The sequence below is a fragment of the Cetorhinus maximus genome, chromosome 29, assembly GCF_964194155.1.
Source record: "Cetorhinus maximus chromosome 29, sCetMax3.hap1.1, whole genome shotgun sequence".
Taxonomy (NCBI): Eukaryota; Metazoa; Chordata; class Chondrichthyes; order Lamniformes; family Cetorhinidae; genus Cetorhinus; species Cetorhinus maximus.
Window position 1 is genome coordinate 2,741,804 of NC_135907.1, and position 17,652 is coordinate 2,759,455.

At 45.7% G+C, this 17,652-nt stretch overlaps 1 protein-coding gene across 4 annotated transcripts in view; it reads left to right on the plus strand.

The window, feature by feature from the left end:
- The window catches only part of LOC144669555 (lethal(3)malignant brain tumor-like protein 2), a 92,135-nt gene that overhangs the window by 24,725 nt on the left and 49,758 nt on the right, over positions 1–17,652 (plus strand). For all 4 annotated transcript variants that reach the window (XM_078532042.1, XM_078532041.1, XM_078532043.1 and 1 more), the window contains 6 exons: positions 1,043–1,122; positions 4,192–4,309; positions 7,700–7,834; positions 10,111–10,199; positions 14,515–14,746; positions 16,257–16,336. In XM_078532042.1, the coding sequence (XP_078388168.1) occupies positions 1,043–1,122; positions 4,192–4,309; positions 7,700–7,834; positions 10,111–10,199; positions 14,515–14,746; positions 16,257–16,336 (734 nt within the window). The remainder of the gene's footprint in view (positions 1–1,042; positions 1,123–4,191; positions 4,310–7,699; positions 7,835–10,110; positions 10,200–14,514; positions 14,747–16,256; positions 16,337–17,652) is intronic.

Genomic DNA, 17,652 nt, shown 5'->3' on the forward strand with positions numbered 1-17,652 from the left:
TCCCCAACACAAACTCCATTCTCTAGCTACCGACTCCATCCCTCTCCTTAGCAACAGTCTGAGATTAAGCCAGTCTATTTGCAATCTTGGTGTGGCATTTGACCTCGAGATGAGCTTCCAACCTCATATTCGGGCCATCTCTAAGACGGCCTATTTCCACCTCAGTAACATCGCCCGACTCTGCCCTGCCTCAGCTCATCCGCTGCTGAAACCCTCACTCCTGCCTTCGTGGCCTCTAGATTTGACTTGGCTGCTCTCCAACATTCTACCCTCTGCCATCCTATATTCTGCTCTCTGTTTGTTAACTTGCAGCAAATCCTGTTCCCCTACCGTCTCTGTGATCGCTGACTTTGCCTCCTGGTCTTGATTTTAAAATTCTCACTCTTGTTTTTAACTCCCTCCTTGGCCTCGCCCCTCCCTATCTCTGTCGTCTCCTCCAGCCCCACAACCCTCTGCGATATCTGCGCTCCTCTAGTTCTGGCCTCTTGAGCATCCCCAGTTACAATCGCTCCACCATTGGCAGCCTTGCCTTCAGCTGCCTGGGCCCCAGGGGAGGAATTCCCTCCCTAAACCACTCTGCCTCTCTGCCTCACTTTCCTTAAAACCTGCCTCTCTGACCAAGCTTTTGGTCACCTGACCTAATAGCTCCTTATGTGGCTCAGTGTCAGACTTTGTTTTATAATGCTTATAATTTTATAATGCAACGAAGCGCATTGGGACGTTTTATTACGTCGAGAAGTGTTATATAAATGTAAGTTGTTGTTAGAGCAATCCCACCCCCCCAAAAAGTTGAAGTGGCCACCAGGGGGTGCACTAATGCACACGGGTGACATGTTCCCTGGAACTTGCCCAATCTCTGTTTGTCTTCACAAGACAGAATCACTGGCACTAACAGGGCCAAGAGGACAGCAGCCTGTGTGCCAAGCTGCCCTTGCTCACTGCCATGTGGAGCTTGAATCTGCTTTGGACTGGGCGCACAATTGTACCTTTTTGTAAATCCCAATGACGTTTTTCTCTCCCCCCCCCGCAATTTTCCTTTAAGCTTTCAGCCAAGGGTTCGAATGGGGAAAGTATATCGAGGAACAGAAGTGCAAAGCCGCTCCTGTCAGCTGCTTCAAACACGTGAGTAATACGAGTTGTGATTGGTGTTAGTGTTGTGCTTCTCTCCGGTCGCCCTCGCTCACTCCCCGCCCCGTGTCACCCTGTTCCCGGCGAAGAGATCAGTCACTGTCCAGCCCTCTCGGGCGTGGGTTCACGTTGCTTTGAAATGGTATTCTGGGGTGAAGGTGAGCTAGTTTGGGGGTGTTGCAGCGGGAGAGAGAGGGGCTGGTGGTGGTCTCCTCTCTCTACTCATTCCCTGCTGGGCAATTCCCCCCAGAGATATCGGTTATAAACTCTGGGTTTGCATTTGTGACTCCTGTAAGTCAGTAGCTGGCCTTAGCATACTCTCTGTGGCAGGGCTTCGCAAACTGGGGGGGAGGGGGGTGGGGGTGGGGGTGAGGGGAGGGGGGGGTGACGAAATTCTGGGGCTGTGAGCTCTGAGGCAGCAGCGGAGCAGCGCCTGAATGTTAACCGCTGCGAGGCCCCTTTATATCCGCGCTTTCTATTTCTGTATGACCGATGCTTTGAGGCCGATTTCCCCCTCCAGAAAGCCCACCGAGAAGGTAATTAATTGCACTAAAAAAAATCCCTGAAGATTAAACACTTTGCCCCCCCCACAGCCGCCCTCCCCCTTGACCCCGCTGAGGGGTCAAGGCAACTTTCAGGCCTCAAAATGGGGGTCAGTGTGAAAGTGTTGGAGAAGCGCAGTCCTATGGCTTTCTTGGCTGAATCCTGATGTGTAATCACCTGCCTGCGTGGGAGGGAATAATTCTCCTTATTGTGCTAAGAGGCTCCTGTCACTAAGGGTATAATTTTTTTTTAAAAAATGATCGCTGCACATTGTGCTCCAGTGGTCTCGTGCAATTGACTTCACTGATGCTAATCTGTTATGTGACTAGATAACTTGTTTTACCTGTGATCTGTTTTCAAAAGAAAAAAACTGGGCACCTGAGGGGAGAAAAAAACCTACAGTTTATGTTGGGCTGTGGTGGAGAAAAAGGATTGTATTTAAAGCAACGCTTCCCCCTGCGCCTCCAAATGTAAAACAAAGTTTGAAAACCACAGAGCTGGAGGCGGGGAGGGGCCCCTCACTGTTTCTGCGGCTGACGATGTGGTTTCTTCAGTACTGGAGAAACCAAACACCGATTGTGTGATGGTTCCGCTGAACTCCTCGGTTAAGTCCCTGACGCTGTGTTTGCCGTTTTGGTTCATCGCCCTGGCCTCTCTCTTCCTTCGGCCTCCTACACAGTTCCAGCGAAGCTCAGGGCAAGTTCGAGGAACATCCCCTCGCCTTTCAATGAGGCACTTTGCAACCTTCTGATCTTAGCAAGTGAGCTCAGCAACTTCAGATCATAATCACTGCTCCTAGCTTCTCGCACAGCCACTGGGGGTAATTGTTCTGCTGTTGCCCTGTACACTTCCTTTAGGACCCATTTTTTTGTTGTTTCTACGCTGTCATTAAGTGACAACCTTTCTGTCTCTTAATCCCTCGGCTTTCCATCCTATCCCTTTTGTTCCTTCCACCACCCCCACCTTTCCCTGCCCTTTGTCCTGACTTAAAATCTGTGACATCTCTTAAGTTTTTCCACTTCTGATAAAAAGTCATCAACCTGTAGCGTTAATTCTGTTTCCCTCTCTGCAGATGCTGCCTGCCCCCTGCACCACCCCCCACACCCCCGAGTATTTCCAGTATTTCTTCTTTTTCCAACATAAATACCTCAGTGGCTGTAAAGCACATGTGAAGTACTAAATCAATGTAAAATCTTTCTTTTTCTTTATATGTCCTGATGTCCCCCAGGATGTCTCGGACTGACTGTATTGTAGCCAAATTTGCTGACAATACGACGATAGTTAGGAAAGCAAGCTGTGAGGAGGATACAAAGCGTCTGCAAAAGTTTATGGGTAGGGTAAGTGAGTGGGCAAATGTTTGGCAGATGGAATAAATGCAAGGTTGCCACTTTGGCAGGAAGAATAGAAAAGCAGATTACTATCTAAGTGGAGAGTGATTGCAAAATGCTGCAGCACAGAGGGATCTGGGTGTCCTGGTGTGTGAATCAGAAAAAAGTTAGCATGCAGGTCCAACAAGTAATTAGGAAGGCAAACAGAATGTTGGGCCCATGTTGCGAGGAGGATGGTGTATGAAAGGAGGAAAGTCTTGCTGCAACTGGACAGGATAGGATGTTGGTGAGACTGCACCTGGTGCACAGTTTTGGTCTCCTTACTTAAGAAGGGGTATACTTGCATTGGACGCAGTTCAGGGAAGGTTCACTCTGCTGATTCCTGGGATAAGGGTTTGTCTTATGAGGAAAGGTTGAGCAAGTTGGGTCTATACTCATTGGAGTTTAGAAGAATGAGAGGTGATCCTATTGAAACAGATAAGATTCTGAGGGGGGTTTGACGGGATGGACGCTGAGAGGTTGTGTCCCCTCGTGGGGGAATCTCGTGGCTGGGCGCTGGAACTCCCCCTCGTTGAGGGGCACAGTTTAAAAACAAGCTGTCTCCCATTTAAAACAGATGAGGAGGAGAAATTTCTTCTCTGAGATTCGCTGTTCTTTGGAATTCTCTTCCCCAGAAAGCAGTGGAGGCAGGGACACAAGATATTCAAGGCTGAATTAGACAGATTTTTGGTCGACAAGAGAGTTGAGGGTTATGGGGAGTCGGCAGGGAAATGGAGATAAGGCCAATTGGATCAGCCATCTTTCAATTCCAAATTTATTCATTAATTGAATTTAAATTCTACCTTGGTGGGATTTGAACTGGTGAACGGAGATCAGTCTGGGTTCTGATGAAGAGTCATACAGACTTGAAACTTTAACTCTGTCTTCCTCTCCACAGATGCTGTCAGACCTGCTGAGCTTTTCCAGCTATTTTTGTGTTTATTACATTAGTCTGGGCCTCTGGATTACTGGTCCAGTGGCATTACCACCATCTCTCCCTGGCATTATTCATGGATTTTTGTCCATACTCTCGCCCTCCCTCCACTTGCCTCTTTCTCTGTTACACTCACACCCTCTATTTCTTTCTCCTTACACCACCTTAAAAATGGTTAGAGACGGAGACCAGTGTAAAACCTGGTGTTTTCCCCTGCAGGTTCCACTCTTTGATCAGTGGGAAGATGTTCTGGAAGGGATGAAGGTGGAAATATTGAACCTTGACTGTAATCTGCCAATCAAAGTCTACTGGATGGCGTATGTCATCAGATTAGCAGGTTAGTTACACAGGCTTCATCTCCGAGTGGCTAGTGGTAGCACCAGGGGGCTGTGCTGGATTCTGTGTCCCAGAGCAATGGTGTCTAGATCCCTGACCATCATGCAGACTTGCACTGACCTAACCACATTGGATCCGATTCTTGGATTCGTCATTAGGTTGGGCACCTCCTCAGCAGGACCAGCTGTTCAGATGGTTATTCCTGAGCCCCATGAGGGACCTCCGACTGAGTGCTTTCTGTCCACTGTGCTGTGGGGGAGGAAGGACAGGGCTTTGATTTAAGGTCGTTTCCAAAGTTTGGCAGGGGCGCTGAAGGGGGGTGAGGACGTTCACAGTAAGCGAGGGGGAAACGAGAAGGACAGAGACCCCATCGCATGAAAAGATGAAGAAAGTAAATTTTAACTTTTAAAAAATATGTATATATTAATTTATTAATTGGTAATTTAAAAGAGAGGCAGGATAAGTCATACGAACATACAAATTAGGAGCAGGAGTAGGCCACTCGGCCCCTCGATCCTGCTTCGCCATTCAATAAGATCATGGCTGATCTGATTTTAACCTCAACTCCACATTCCTGTTTACCCCCGATAACCTTTCACCCCCTTGCTTATCGAGAATCTATCTGGCTCTGCCTTAAAAATATTCAAAGACTCTGCTTCCCCCTCTGGGGATGAGTTTCAAAGACTCACGACCCCCTGAGAGAGAAAATCTTTCCTCATCTCTGCCCTAAATGGGCGACCCCTTATTCTGAAACAGTGACCCCGAGTTCTATATTCTCCCACAAGAGGAAACATCCTCTCCACATCCACCCTGTCAAGGTCCCCTCAGGATCTTGTATGTTTCAACCAAGTGGCCTCTTCCTCTTCTAAACCCCAGTGGATACAAGCCTAGCCTGTCCAGCCATTCCTCATAAGACAACCCGCCCATTCCAGGTATTAATTTGGTAAGCCTCCCCTGAACTGCTTCTAATGCAGTTGCACCTTTCTTTAAATAAGGAGACCAATACTGTACACAGTACTCCAGATGTGTTCTCACCAGTGTCCTGTACAACTGAAGCATAATCTCCCAAAGTGTCATTATGGGCTGTCCCCTCACTGCCTAAAGTATCATTCTGTTGAAGGGTCATACGGACTCAAAACGTTAACTGTGTTCCTCTCTGCAGATGCTGTCAGACCTGCTGAGTTTTTCCAGGTATTTTTATTTTTGTTTTTGTTTTTATCATTTGTAGTGACCAAGTTCATGCTCTTCCTGCATGCGCACCTCTGCTGGCAGGAGGTTGTAATTGCAGTGTAATGTGTTTACATAGGCAGCTTCCATTAGACTGTGTTATTTGTGCTACAGCACTAAAGGGAACCCTTCCTGCACACGTGCAGATGCAGCGTCGGAGTCCGGCTGTTTAAAGCGAGAGATGCTTTTAAGCGCAGCTCTGCTTTCTGTTGCTCAATTCTGCATTTTTTTTGTTTTTGCAAGCTGGTGTCCTACAACTGTCTCCTTCACAACAAAATCAGTTAATGAGAAACAACTGCAACTGCTCATAGAGCAACCATTTTAATAATCAGGTTCTTGTAGTGGTAAGAATAGCTCCTTTATCTCCCGAGCAGTTTGGGCAAGAGCCAGGTCTTGGAAACCCTAACCATATGCTCTTAATGGTGGAGTTTCACCATTGGTAAAAAATCAAATCAAAAAGCATTTTGTACAAAATATTTAAAGGTCCTCACTCAATGTGGGGCAGCCGTGTCCCTGGGATTAAGAGTCGCACTGTCCACCAACTGAGCTAGCTGTGTAGCCAGTCCCTGCACAAAGCCTTTCCACTTGGTCCACTTGTTTCAATGAATCGAAAGCAAAATATTGTTTCGTGATTACAGTTGCCAGTGTTAAACTGGCCTTTTGGCAGTGATAGACACAGCTGAGAGCAAAACAGCAGCGCATGACAACCTGTGCATGTGGTGGCCACAGTACGTACGCAACTGTCCCTGATACCTTTCTGATCTGTTGCAGGACTTGGAGTTTCCATTTTCAGTGTGGGCTTGTAATGCAAAAAGAAGCTTAAAATGGAAATGTGTACAGATACGGATAGGCTGCATTTAGTGCATGAATCGCATAGTTGCCTTTTGCAGGTACAGCAAGTAATTAGAAAACCAATAGGATGTTATCGTTTATTGTGAGGGGAATTGAATACGACAGTAGGGAGGTTATACAGTTATACAGGGCACTGGTGAGACCACATCTGGAGTACTGTGTACGGTATTGCTCTCCTTATTTAAGGAAAGATGTCAGTGTGTTAGGAGCAGTTCAGAGAAGGTTTACTAGACTAATACCAGGAATGGGTGGGTTGTCTTATGAGGAAAGATTGGACAGGCCAGGCTTCTATCCAGTGAAGTTTAGAAGAGTAAGAGGCAATTTGATTGAAACCTGTCAGATCCTGAGGGGCCTTGACAGGGTGGATGTGGAGAGGATGTTTCCTCTTGTGGGAGAATCTAGAACTAGGGGTCACTGTTTAAAAATAAGGGGCCACTCATTTAAGATGGAGATGAGGAGAAATTTTTTCTCTGAGCGTTGTGAGCCTTTGGAACTCTCTTCCTTAAAAGGCGGTGGAAGCAGAGTATTTGAATGATTTTAAGGCAGAGCTAGATCGATTCTTGATTAACAAGGGGGTGAAAGGTTATCGGGCGTAGGCCAGAGGTTACAATCAGGTCAGCCATGTTCTTATTGAATGGCGGAGCAGGCTTGAGGGGCCGAATGGCCTACTCCTGCTCCTTGTTTGTACGTTTGTAATTTTAAAGTGGGGAATGAATTACATCTGTGTGCCCTGGTCAAAGTTATCTGCACCTTAGCCCTGCTTCACCTGAAAACTTATTCCCCTGTATGCAACACGCAGGATATCGACTAATAATTTGTTTTTAGTCTTTACTCTCTCATGGGGTTTGGGCATCACTGGCAAGGCCAGCATTTGTTGCCCATCTTTAATTGCCTTTGAACTGAGTGGCTTGCACAGGCCACTTTCAAGGACAGTTAAGAGTCACCTACACTGCTGTGGACCTGGGGCCGTGTGTAGGCCAGACCAGGTAAGGATGGCAAATTTCCAAACCTAAAGGGATTGATGGTAGTTTCATGACCACCATTACTGAAACTAGCTTTCAATTTCGGATTTTATTAATTGAATTTAAATTCCACCAGCTGCCGAGGTGGGATTTGAACCTGTATCCCTAGAGCATTAGTCTGGGACTCTGGATTACTAGTCTATTAGCATTACCGCTACACCACCATATCCACACCGTCCCCTGCCTTTCCTGCCATTATCAATGCATTTTGCTCTAAGAGTCTCATGATCTGATTCCAGGCATTTGAATTTTTTTTTAAAAAGAAGTTTTTTTGCTTATTTCTTCTGTAGGTTACAAGGCATTGCTGAGATATGAAGGATTTGAAAATAACTCGCGACAGGACTTTTGGTATAACCTGGGAACTGCAGATATCCATCCAATTGGCTGGTGCGCAACATTTAGCAAACCTCTCGTTCCTCCTCAGAGTAAGTTCTTGGAGCGCCAACTACAAGTTTTTGTTAGTGCAGTGTAATGTCACAACTCAACAACAACGTGCATTTCTATAACCCCTTCCAAATAGTAAAACGGCCCAAGGCGTTCTCAAACACCGAGGCAGGGAAGGAGATATTGGGGCAGCTGATAAGTAATTTGGTCAAAGAGCCAAGTCTTAAGGAGCACCTGAAAGGAAGAGAGAGCAGTAATGTGCTGGAAGGTTTAGGGAGGGAATTCTAGTGATGACTTGGTAGCTGAAGATACGATTGCAAGTAGTGAAATGGTTGAACGTTCCAGAGGCTAGATTTGAAGATGTCTGTCGAGTTGAAGGAAATGGAGAAGATGACAGAGGATACCGAGGGTTGAGGCTGTGGAGGGATTTTGAAATCAAGGCTAGGAGTTTAAAATTGAGGGGTTACTTAACCAGGAGCCAATGTAGATCGGCGAACACGGGTGGTGGGTGAATAGGACAATGTGAGTAAGGACATAAGTAGCAGAGTTTTGGATGACCTCAGATTTACAGTAGGTAGAATTTGGTGTTAATGGTACGTTAAATATATTGTTATACACAGGTGGAGGGCATTATTTAATTAAGCACTTAAAGCATTTATAAAGAGAGACTGCTGGGACACTGAGTAAGTGGGTAGGAAGTAGACATATTGTAATGCAACTATCAAGAAAAGGATTTGTGTCTAGTTTAATAGTTCACCATCTGGCTGGGGAGCCAGATTTACCAATTGGAAGATCAATCAGGTAAACTTTGGAATGGTCAAATATTGAGATAGCAAAGGCATGAATGAGGGTTTCAGCAGCCAATGAGCTGAGGCAGGGTGGTGTGGGGCTATGTTATGGAGATGAAAATAGGCGATCTTGGTGATAGCGTGGATATGTGATTGGAAGCTCATCTCTGGGTCAAATCTGACAGCAGTACTGGATGTCGGATAAGCAGTTGGCCGAATTGGAGACTGTCGAGGGGTTGAGAGAGGTGGTGATGAGGTCCTTGTACATGAATTATGGAAAGTAAATGCACAGTTACAGCAAGCAACTAGGAAGGCAAATGTTAATCATTATCGCTAGTAGGTTGGCACTTAAAAGTAAGGGAGTCATGCTGCAATTATAGGGGGCTTTGCTGAGAGACACCTGGAGAATTGAGCGCAGTTTTGGTCTACGTACCCAAGGAAGGATATACTGGCCTTGGAGGCCACACAAGGAAGGTTCATTAGGTTGATTCCTGGTATGTCTCATGAAGAGAGGTTGAATTGAATGGCCCTGTATACTCTGATGTTTACAGTCAGAACTGGAGGAATAGCCTTAGGATAAGGGGGTGGCCAATTAGGACATGAGATTTCTTCACTCAAGAGGGTTGTGAAATTTTGGAATCTAACCGAAAGGGCTGTGGATGGTCTTTCGATGAATGTATTCAAGGCCGAGATTGATAGATTTTTGGATACCAAGGGAATCGAGGGATATGGGAACAGGATGGGAAGTGGAGTTGAGGTCAAAGATCAGCCTTGGTCTTATTAAATGGAGAAGCAGGCTTGAGGGGTTGGAGGTCTTGAGACGCAGTGGGTAGTATCCCTACCTCTGGGCCAAAAGCTTTGGGTTCAAGTCCCACTTCAGGACTTGATGTGTGTTCATAACTTGGCCAAACAGGCTGGTTATCAGCCTGTAAATCTTCCAATACGCCTGATGGCGGGTGGTAAGAGCAGGAGAGTTTCCTGGTCAGCCATACTGCAGAAGGCAACAGAAAACCACTGCAGTACTTTGCCAAGTGTAATCATGAACCAATCCAATGGATGTCCATGGTCACCAACATCCACTTAGGGCACAGTACCTGGAAGAGGAGGCTCCTACTCTTGCTCCTATTTCTTATATCCTTAAACAGCCCTGTTAGAGTCTGCAAATTTGACCAATTTTAACTGGGCTCTTTGTATTGTTTTATTACAGATTGTTGGAATAATGAGTAAAATTAATTTTAGCAGCCTGTTAGTTTTTTTTTGCTGCATGTGTAAGTGGTTCTGGAGCAGTCCCCACACTTCATTCTCTGAGCTGCATTAAAGTTGTCGTGCAGAATGTGGCTGGTCATTCTCCTCACAGCCAGCACTGCAAACTTCTGATCTGGCCGTGGCAAATTTATTTAGCATTTTGTTCAATCTGCCAGTCTCCATCATGGACAAGCTAACATTGAGTGGAGACAGACTGCATAATATTGTGTTCAGGGCTTGGTGTCAAGGCATTCCATTGTTAACTTGTGATGCTCTCTGTGCAGCTGTTCGGAACAAGACCCCCGACTGGAGAACCTATCTGTTAAAGAAACTAATTGGATCTAAGACCCTACCGGTTGATTTCCATTATAAGGTATGGGAGCCACTCTCGCTCGGAGGGGGAGGGGTACTACTTTACGGCTTTATGGAGTTAGTCGGATGACATCCAGATGAAAATGTCTGAGCTCTACATTCTTTAAAATGTATTCTTTTATGGGATGTGGGTGTTGCTGGCAAGGCCAGCGTTTGTTGAATTACCCTTGAACTGCTTGGCCATTTCAGGGGGCAGTTAAAAGCCAACCACATTTGCTGTGGGTCTGGAGTCACATGTCGGCCAGACCAGGTAAGGACGGCAGATTTCCTTCCCTAAAGGACATTAGTGAACCAGATGATAGTTTCATGGTCACCATTACTGAGACTAGCTTTACATTGCAGATTTTATATTCATTGAATTTGAACCCATGTCCCCTGAGCATTAGCCAGGGCCTCTGGATTGCTAGTCCAGCGACACCACCACTACGCCGACATCTCCCTATCGTCCTTTGCACATTGGCACAATGCTGTGGCCAAGACTTATTTCAATCAGGAATATCCCAACCTTGAGACCCTCGCCTACGCTGAGGTTGTTGATAGTGTTTGAGATGATCTCCTGAAATACATAGATCCTCCCCATGCATGAGGAGGCTGGTTTACCAGCGTGGTGTCTTTTGTCCCTTCTTTTAACGATTTGATCACAGGCTGGAAATGTTGTTACTCCCGGGTTGTGTTGGTGGGAGATTTCTGATCTCGGCACCGTTACTGATGAAGGACCCAGCTTCTGCTGGGAGGGCGAGTCTACTCATTTTATCCATCCAAAGCTGTTGGAAATTGTTGCGGAAAGAATGATCGAAAAGTTACGGCACAGAAAGAGGCCATTCAGCCCATCGTGACTGAGAAAGATAAGATTTTAAAAACTATCTGCCCATTTTAACCCCACCTTCCAGCACCTGGTCTGTAGCCTTGCAGGTTACAGCAGTTTAGGTGCAGATCCAGGTACCTTTTAAATGAGTTGAGGGTTTCTGCCTCCAACACCAAACCAGGCAGCGAATTCCAGGCACCCACCAGCCTCTGGGTGAAGAGATTTGTCCTTCTGTCCCCTCTAATCCTTCTACCAATCACCTTCAACCTGTGCCCCCTGCTAATTGACCCCTCCACTATGGGAAACAGAGCATCTCTGTCTACTCTATCTAGGCTCCTCATGATCTTCTACACCTCAATCAGGTCGCCCCTCAGCCTCCTCAGTTCCAAGGGAAAAGGTCCTTGTGGGATTTAAAAAAAAGAATCCGGCCCAATTTTGATGTGGGTGAAGTGGTTGTGGGGCAGGAAAGGACTGAAAGGGGGTGAAAGAATATTGGATATGAATCGAGGGCCAAGAAGAAATGTTGAGGCATTAGGATATGTAGGAGGCAGAGTTATTCATACAGCTGGAAGAGAACCATCTTTGGTTGCTTGGCAGGAGCACATTCCAGCCCCAAAAACTGAATTATTTTAAAATGTGGATTTTTAAAAAAATTAGTGTGCTGCAGACCAGGAAGATGACAAACTTTGATCATTGTCCTGTGCTGGGTTGGATGATATCAGCAACGGTTAGAGTGCTAGAATTATCCTTAATGCCCTGTGTCCTTTTTTTATTTATTCACGGGATGTGGGCTTTGCTGGCTGGGCCAGCATTTATTGTCCATCCCTAGTTGCCCTTGAGAAGGTGGTGGTGAGCTGCCTTCTTGAACCGCTGCAGTCCATGTGGTGTAGGTACATCCACAGTGCTGTTAGGGAGGGAGTTCCAGGATTTTGACCCAGCGACAGTGAAGGAACGGCAATATATTTCCAAGTCAGGGTGGTGAGTGACTTGGAGGGGAACTTGCAGGTGATGGTGTTCCCATGAGCCTGCTGCCCTTGTCCTTCTAGGTGGTAGAAGTCATGGGTTTGGAAGGTGCTGTCAAAGGAGCCTTGGTGAGTTACTTCAGTATAACTTGTAGATGTGCACACTGCTGCCACTGTGTGTTGGTGGTGGAGGGGCTGAATGTTGAATTTGGTGGATGGAATGCCAGTCAAGCAGGTTGCTTTGTCCTGGACGGTGTCGAGCTTCTTGAGTGTTGCTGGAGGTGCACTCATCCAGGCAAAGGGAGATGATTCCATCACACTCCAGGCAAAGGGAGATGATTCCATCACACTCCTGACTTGTGCCTTGTAGATGGTGGACAGGCTTTGGGGAGTCCGGAGGTGAGTTACTCTGCGCAGATTTCCCAGCCTCTGACCTGCTCTTGTAGCCACAGTATTTATATGGATGGTCCAGTTCAGTTTCTGATCAGTGGTAACTCCCAGGATGTTGATAGTGGGCGATTCAGTGATGGTAATGCCATTGAATGTCAAGGGGAGATGGTTAGATTCTCTCTTGTTGAAGATGGTCTTTGTCTGGCACTTGTGTGGCATAAATGTTACTTGCAACTTATCAGTGTAAAGGAAATATAATTTCCCCTCAATATCTCTGTGGGATACTTTAAAGCAGGCTTGTGGGGGCTGTGTTGTCTGTGTGTATGTTTGTGTGTGTATGTCTAGTTTAATTAAACTACAGATAGTCAGATTGCAAGGTTTGAATCATCAAAAGGGGTCAGGTATAAACAGGTATTTTAAGCGGAGATGGTGAGCTAAGATGAAGCCTCAGCAGATACAGTGTGAATGGAATTTGATTTTTAGATAAGTTGAGAGGTTGTTTGATTTTCAAAGGGACAATGATAAGATGTCTACAACTGGCAAGAGAAATAAGTTATTAAGTTTATATTTCCTGAAAGTACTGGCCCGAATGACAACATGGAAGATTTTTGTATTCTGAGAAAAGTAACTTTCTTTTTATTCATTCATGGGATGCGGGCATCACTGGCTGGGCCAGCATTTATTGTCCATCCCTAGTTACCCTGAGAAGGTGGTGGTGAGCTGCCTCCTTGAACCGCTGCAGTCCATGTGGTGTAGGTACACCCACAGTGCTGTTAGGAAGGGAGCTCCTAACTCCCAAAGAAAGGTTGAAACAATGGGATTTACAGATCAAAAGGGAGAACATTTATTTAAAGAAAGATGGAAAACTCTGGGGAGTGGTTGTGTGAGACGTGGAAAGGTGCACTGTGAGAAAAACCCTCTAACCACCCTGCAGAAACTTACTGATCCAGAAAGCAAGGTTTTGTTAAAAGCTTTGGAATTCCATTGTCGAGTGAGAGGGAGAAAGACGCTGCAAGATACCTCCCTTACAGCAACAGTGGGTGCTTGTAATACTGCCAGATGTTTTATAGATTAAGAATCTATTTGGAGTGTTGCCTGAAAGGGGTGTGCAGTTGGGAGTTTAGTTAAGTGGAAATCTGGTGACGACTGTTATAAAACTAAATGTAACTGTGTAACTGTAGACATGTGTTTACATTTTCTTTTCTTAATAAATGTTTTAATTTAATCTTTAAAATCTCTAAAGGTGCTAGTGGACCCATTATTTTTGCCTTCAGTGTGCAAACCTTATCGTAATAAATACAAATTGCCAAACTGTTGTGATAGCGCGGCCAAGTTTCCTTTTGGAATTTGGTCAGCCTGGCACATACCACCGACCGCATCATAATGTCAGCCCAAGGCTGAATGTTGTCCAGGCCTTGCTGCATGCGGACTGCTTCAGTATGTGCGGAGTCACAGATGGTGCTGAACATTGTGCAATCATCCGTGAACATCCCCGCTTGTGACCTTATGATGGAGGGGAAGATCATTGATGAGGCAGCTGAAGATGGTTGGGCCTCGGACACACTACCCTGAGGAACTCCTGCAGTGATGTCCTGGGACTGAGATGATCGACCTCCGACAACCACAGCCATTTGGGGTGTGGTGGAGGAGAAAGTTAAGCTGGGGAGGAGAGGAGGGAGGCTGTCCCTGTCAAATGAGCACTGCTGGAAAGTAAAACCAAATGAGGATAGATTGTGGTAAAAGCAAAAAAACTGCGGATGCTGGAAATCCAAAACAAAAACAAAAATACCTGGAAAAACTCAGCAGGTCTGACAGCATCTGCGGAGAGGAACACAGTTAACGTTTCGAGTCCGTATGACTCTTCATCAGAACTGTTGAAGAGTCATACGGACTCAAAACGTTAACTGTGTTCCTCTCCGCAGATGGTTTGGTTGTAAGACCCTTGACAGTTGAATGGCCTGCCAACATTCACTCTTTAAACTCACATATGAATTAAGGTCCTGGAAAAATGTACTGAGTGCTTGTGGAATCTGCAAGAGACAGCTTTTTCAAAAGGTTGGTAGGGAAGGAAGAAATCATTTTTTTCTCTGTCCCTTGTTGAGCTGATGCTTATGTTTGAGAAGAAACATTTTCTCTTATTTTTGTTTTTTCTCGCCTAGATGGTGGAGAGTATGAAATACTCCTTCCAACCAGGAATGCGGGTGGAAGTTGTTGATAAGACGCAGATTTCGCGTACGAGGACCGCGGTGGTGGACACTGTGATCGGTGGCCGCCTGAGGCTCCTGTATGAAGATTGTGAGGAAGATGATGATTTCTGGTGCCACATGTGGAGCCCTCTCATCCACTCAGTGGGATGGTCCAAACGGGTGGGTCACAAACTGAAATGCACAGGTGAGCAACTTGAAAGCTTATACTTTTATTTTTGTAAGTGCGACTTGAGCACTCTCTTCAACATAGAAAATTACAAGGCGTTCAATTTGAGGTGTTCATGGTGGTTAAAGGATTTGATCGGTGAATGGAGAGAAACTATTTCCTCTGGTGGTTGGAGAGGGGTGGGGTCCAGACTGAGGGGCATAACCTTAAAATTGGAGCCAGGCAGTTCGGGGGTGATGTCAGGAAGTATGTCTTCACTCAGAGGGTAATGGAAATCTGAAACTCACTCCCCAAAAAAGCTGTTGAGGCCGAGGGTCACTTGGAAATTGTATAACCGAGATTGATAGATTTTTGTTGAGCCAAGGATATTAGGGAAATGGAACTGAGGTGGGCAGATGGAATTAAGGTGCAAATCAGCCATGATCTAATGATGGAACAGGCTTTAGTGGCTGAACAGTCTCCTAATGCTACGTTTCTACTTGTTCCAAATAATGATACATGATGCTCTCTGGTGCCAGTTACAATTAACATGTTGAACTCTAACACGCTGATAAACCTTAGGTTTTCATACCTTAAAACCCTGTCACCCTCCTCTCTCCTCACCCAGTTTTTTATTCTTCCATGGGATGTGGGCATCACTGGCAAGGCCAGCATTTGTTGCCCATCCCTAATTGCCCTTGAACAGAGTGGCTTGCTCAGCCATTTCAGGGGGCAGTTAAGAGTCAACCACATTGCTGTGGGTCTGGAGTCACATGTTGGCCAGACCAGGTAACGACTGCAGATTTCCTTTCTTAAAGGACATTAGTGAACCAGATGGGTTTTTACAACAATCAGTGATAGTTTCATGGTCACCATTACTGAAACTGGCTTTCAATTCCGGATTGTTAAAAATTAATTTATGTACTCGGTAATGGTGACCATGAAACTAACATTGATTGTCATAAAAACCCATCTGGTTCACTAATGTCCTTTAGGGAAGGAAATCTGCTGCCCTTACCTGGTCTGACCTACATGTAACTCCAGACCCACAGCAATGTGGCTGGCTCTTAACTGCCCTCTGAAATGCCCTAACAAGCCACTCAGTTGTACACAGGAAGACATCTCACCACCATCTTCTTGAGGGCAGTTAGAGATGGGCAATAATTGTTGGCCTTGTCAACAGCACGCACACCCTGTGGACAGAAATAAAATTATTCATGGATGACATCAACCCCATTCTCAAGGGCAATTAGGGATGGGCAACAAATGCTGACCAGGCCAGCGATGCCCATACCCCATGAATGAATAACGCAAAAACAGACAGAAGAGTGGATCGAGTGCGTGAGGCTGTGGAACACTTTGTGAAGACAAACCTGAATTCAAGTTTTAAAGAGAATGATGGGAGCTTTGAATTTAACCATTTTGAATTGTGAACTTCTCATAGTGAGTGGGAGAAAACTGGATGATGTTTGTGAGATGGGGATTAAACCCTGTAACCGATGGGTTTCCAATGGTTACAACTAACATTTTATTCATTGTTTCTGAGAAGGAGCGACCAGAGCAGACTTAAGCTCACACCCAACGTTCAGGAAAATCTATTGTGACGCTGTACCCCATCTCTTCAAAAAGGTAAGGGACAACATTTAGCATTTTTCTTCATTCTGGCGATATAGCAATGTCAGCCTTCAATGACCATCCCTTTTTTAAATTCTTCTGATGGGACATGGGCGTCGCTGGCAAGGTCAGCATTTGTTGCCCATCCCTAATTGCCCCGGAGCTGAGTGGCTGGCGGGCCCATTTCAGGGGGCAGTTAAGAGTCAACCACATTGCTGTGGGGTCTGGAGTCACATGTAGGCCAGACCAGGTAAGGACAGCAGATTCCCTTCCCTGAAGGGCATTAGTGAACCAGATGGGTTTTAGCTTCATGGTCACTATTACTGAGACTAGCTTTATATTCCAGATTTTTATTCATTGAATTTAAATTCCACCAGTTGCTGTGGTGGGATTTGAACTCGTGTCCCCTGAGCATTAGCCTGGGCCACTGGATTGCTAGCCCAGTGACATCACCCATGCATGCCGAGCCATATTTCAATCAGGAATATCCCAACCTTGATACCCTCGTCTATGCTGAGATCGTTGATTTCGGCATGAACCATCCTTTGTTGTCCGTGAACTGAGTGGCTTGCTGGGCCATTTCAGGGGGCAGTTAAGAGTCAACATACTGCTGTGGGTCTGGAGTCACATGTAGGCCAGACCAGGTAAGGACGGCAGATTTCCTTCCCTAAAGGGCATTAGTGAACCAGATGGGTTTTTACAACAATCGATGATCGTTGTCATGGTCACCGTTTCTGACGCTGGCTATGTATATTTATTAACTGAATTTAAATTCCACCAGCTGCCGTGGTGGGATTTGAACCCATGTCCCCCAGAGCACATTAGCCTGGGCCTCTGGATTACTGGTCCAGTGACATTACCAGTACTGCCACCACGTCCTCCATGACAGCCCGAATCGAGGTCAACCAACTTGAAACAAATCAAAATCAAATTTGGGTTCCTGGTTTAGAAAGTTCAGCACTGCCCCCACACTTAATTTAACCCCTAAACGACTGAGGCAGGATTGTAAGAGTAATATAAATCTTTCTCATGCTCCTTTTTTAAATGTTCTTCCAAATTTCCTTCATGAAACCTATTTATTAATGTGCCAGAGCGCTAGGCAAAAAATATCTGTGTTGAGGCTGTTGACTCTGTCGATCCGAGTTAGAAGCCAGTTCTAATGTTTCTGAGTCTCTGTTGAATGCATTCACAAAAACAGCAGGCGATCAGCAGAAGTAATTGACAATTAACGTACAATGACTTGTCGAGTGTGATCACTGAGCCAAGGCTGATATATAAGTGGATGTAGTGTAGAGGTTGGCTTAGTGGAAAAACTAGGTGACTAAGTGTTG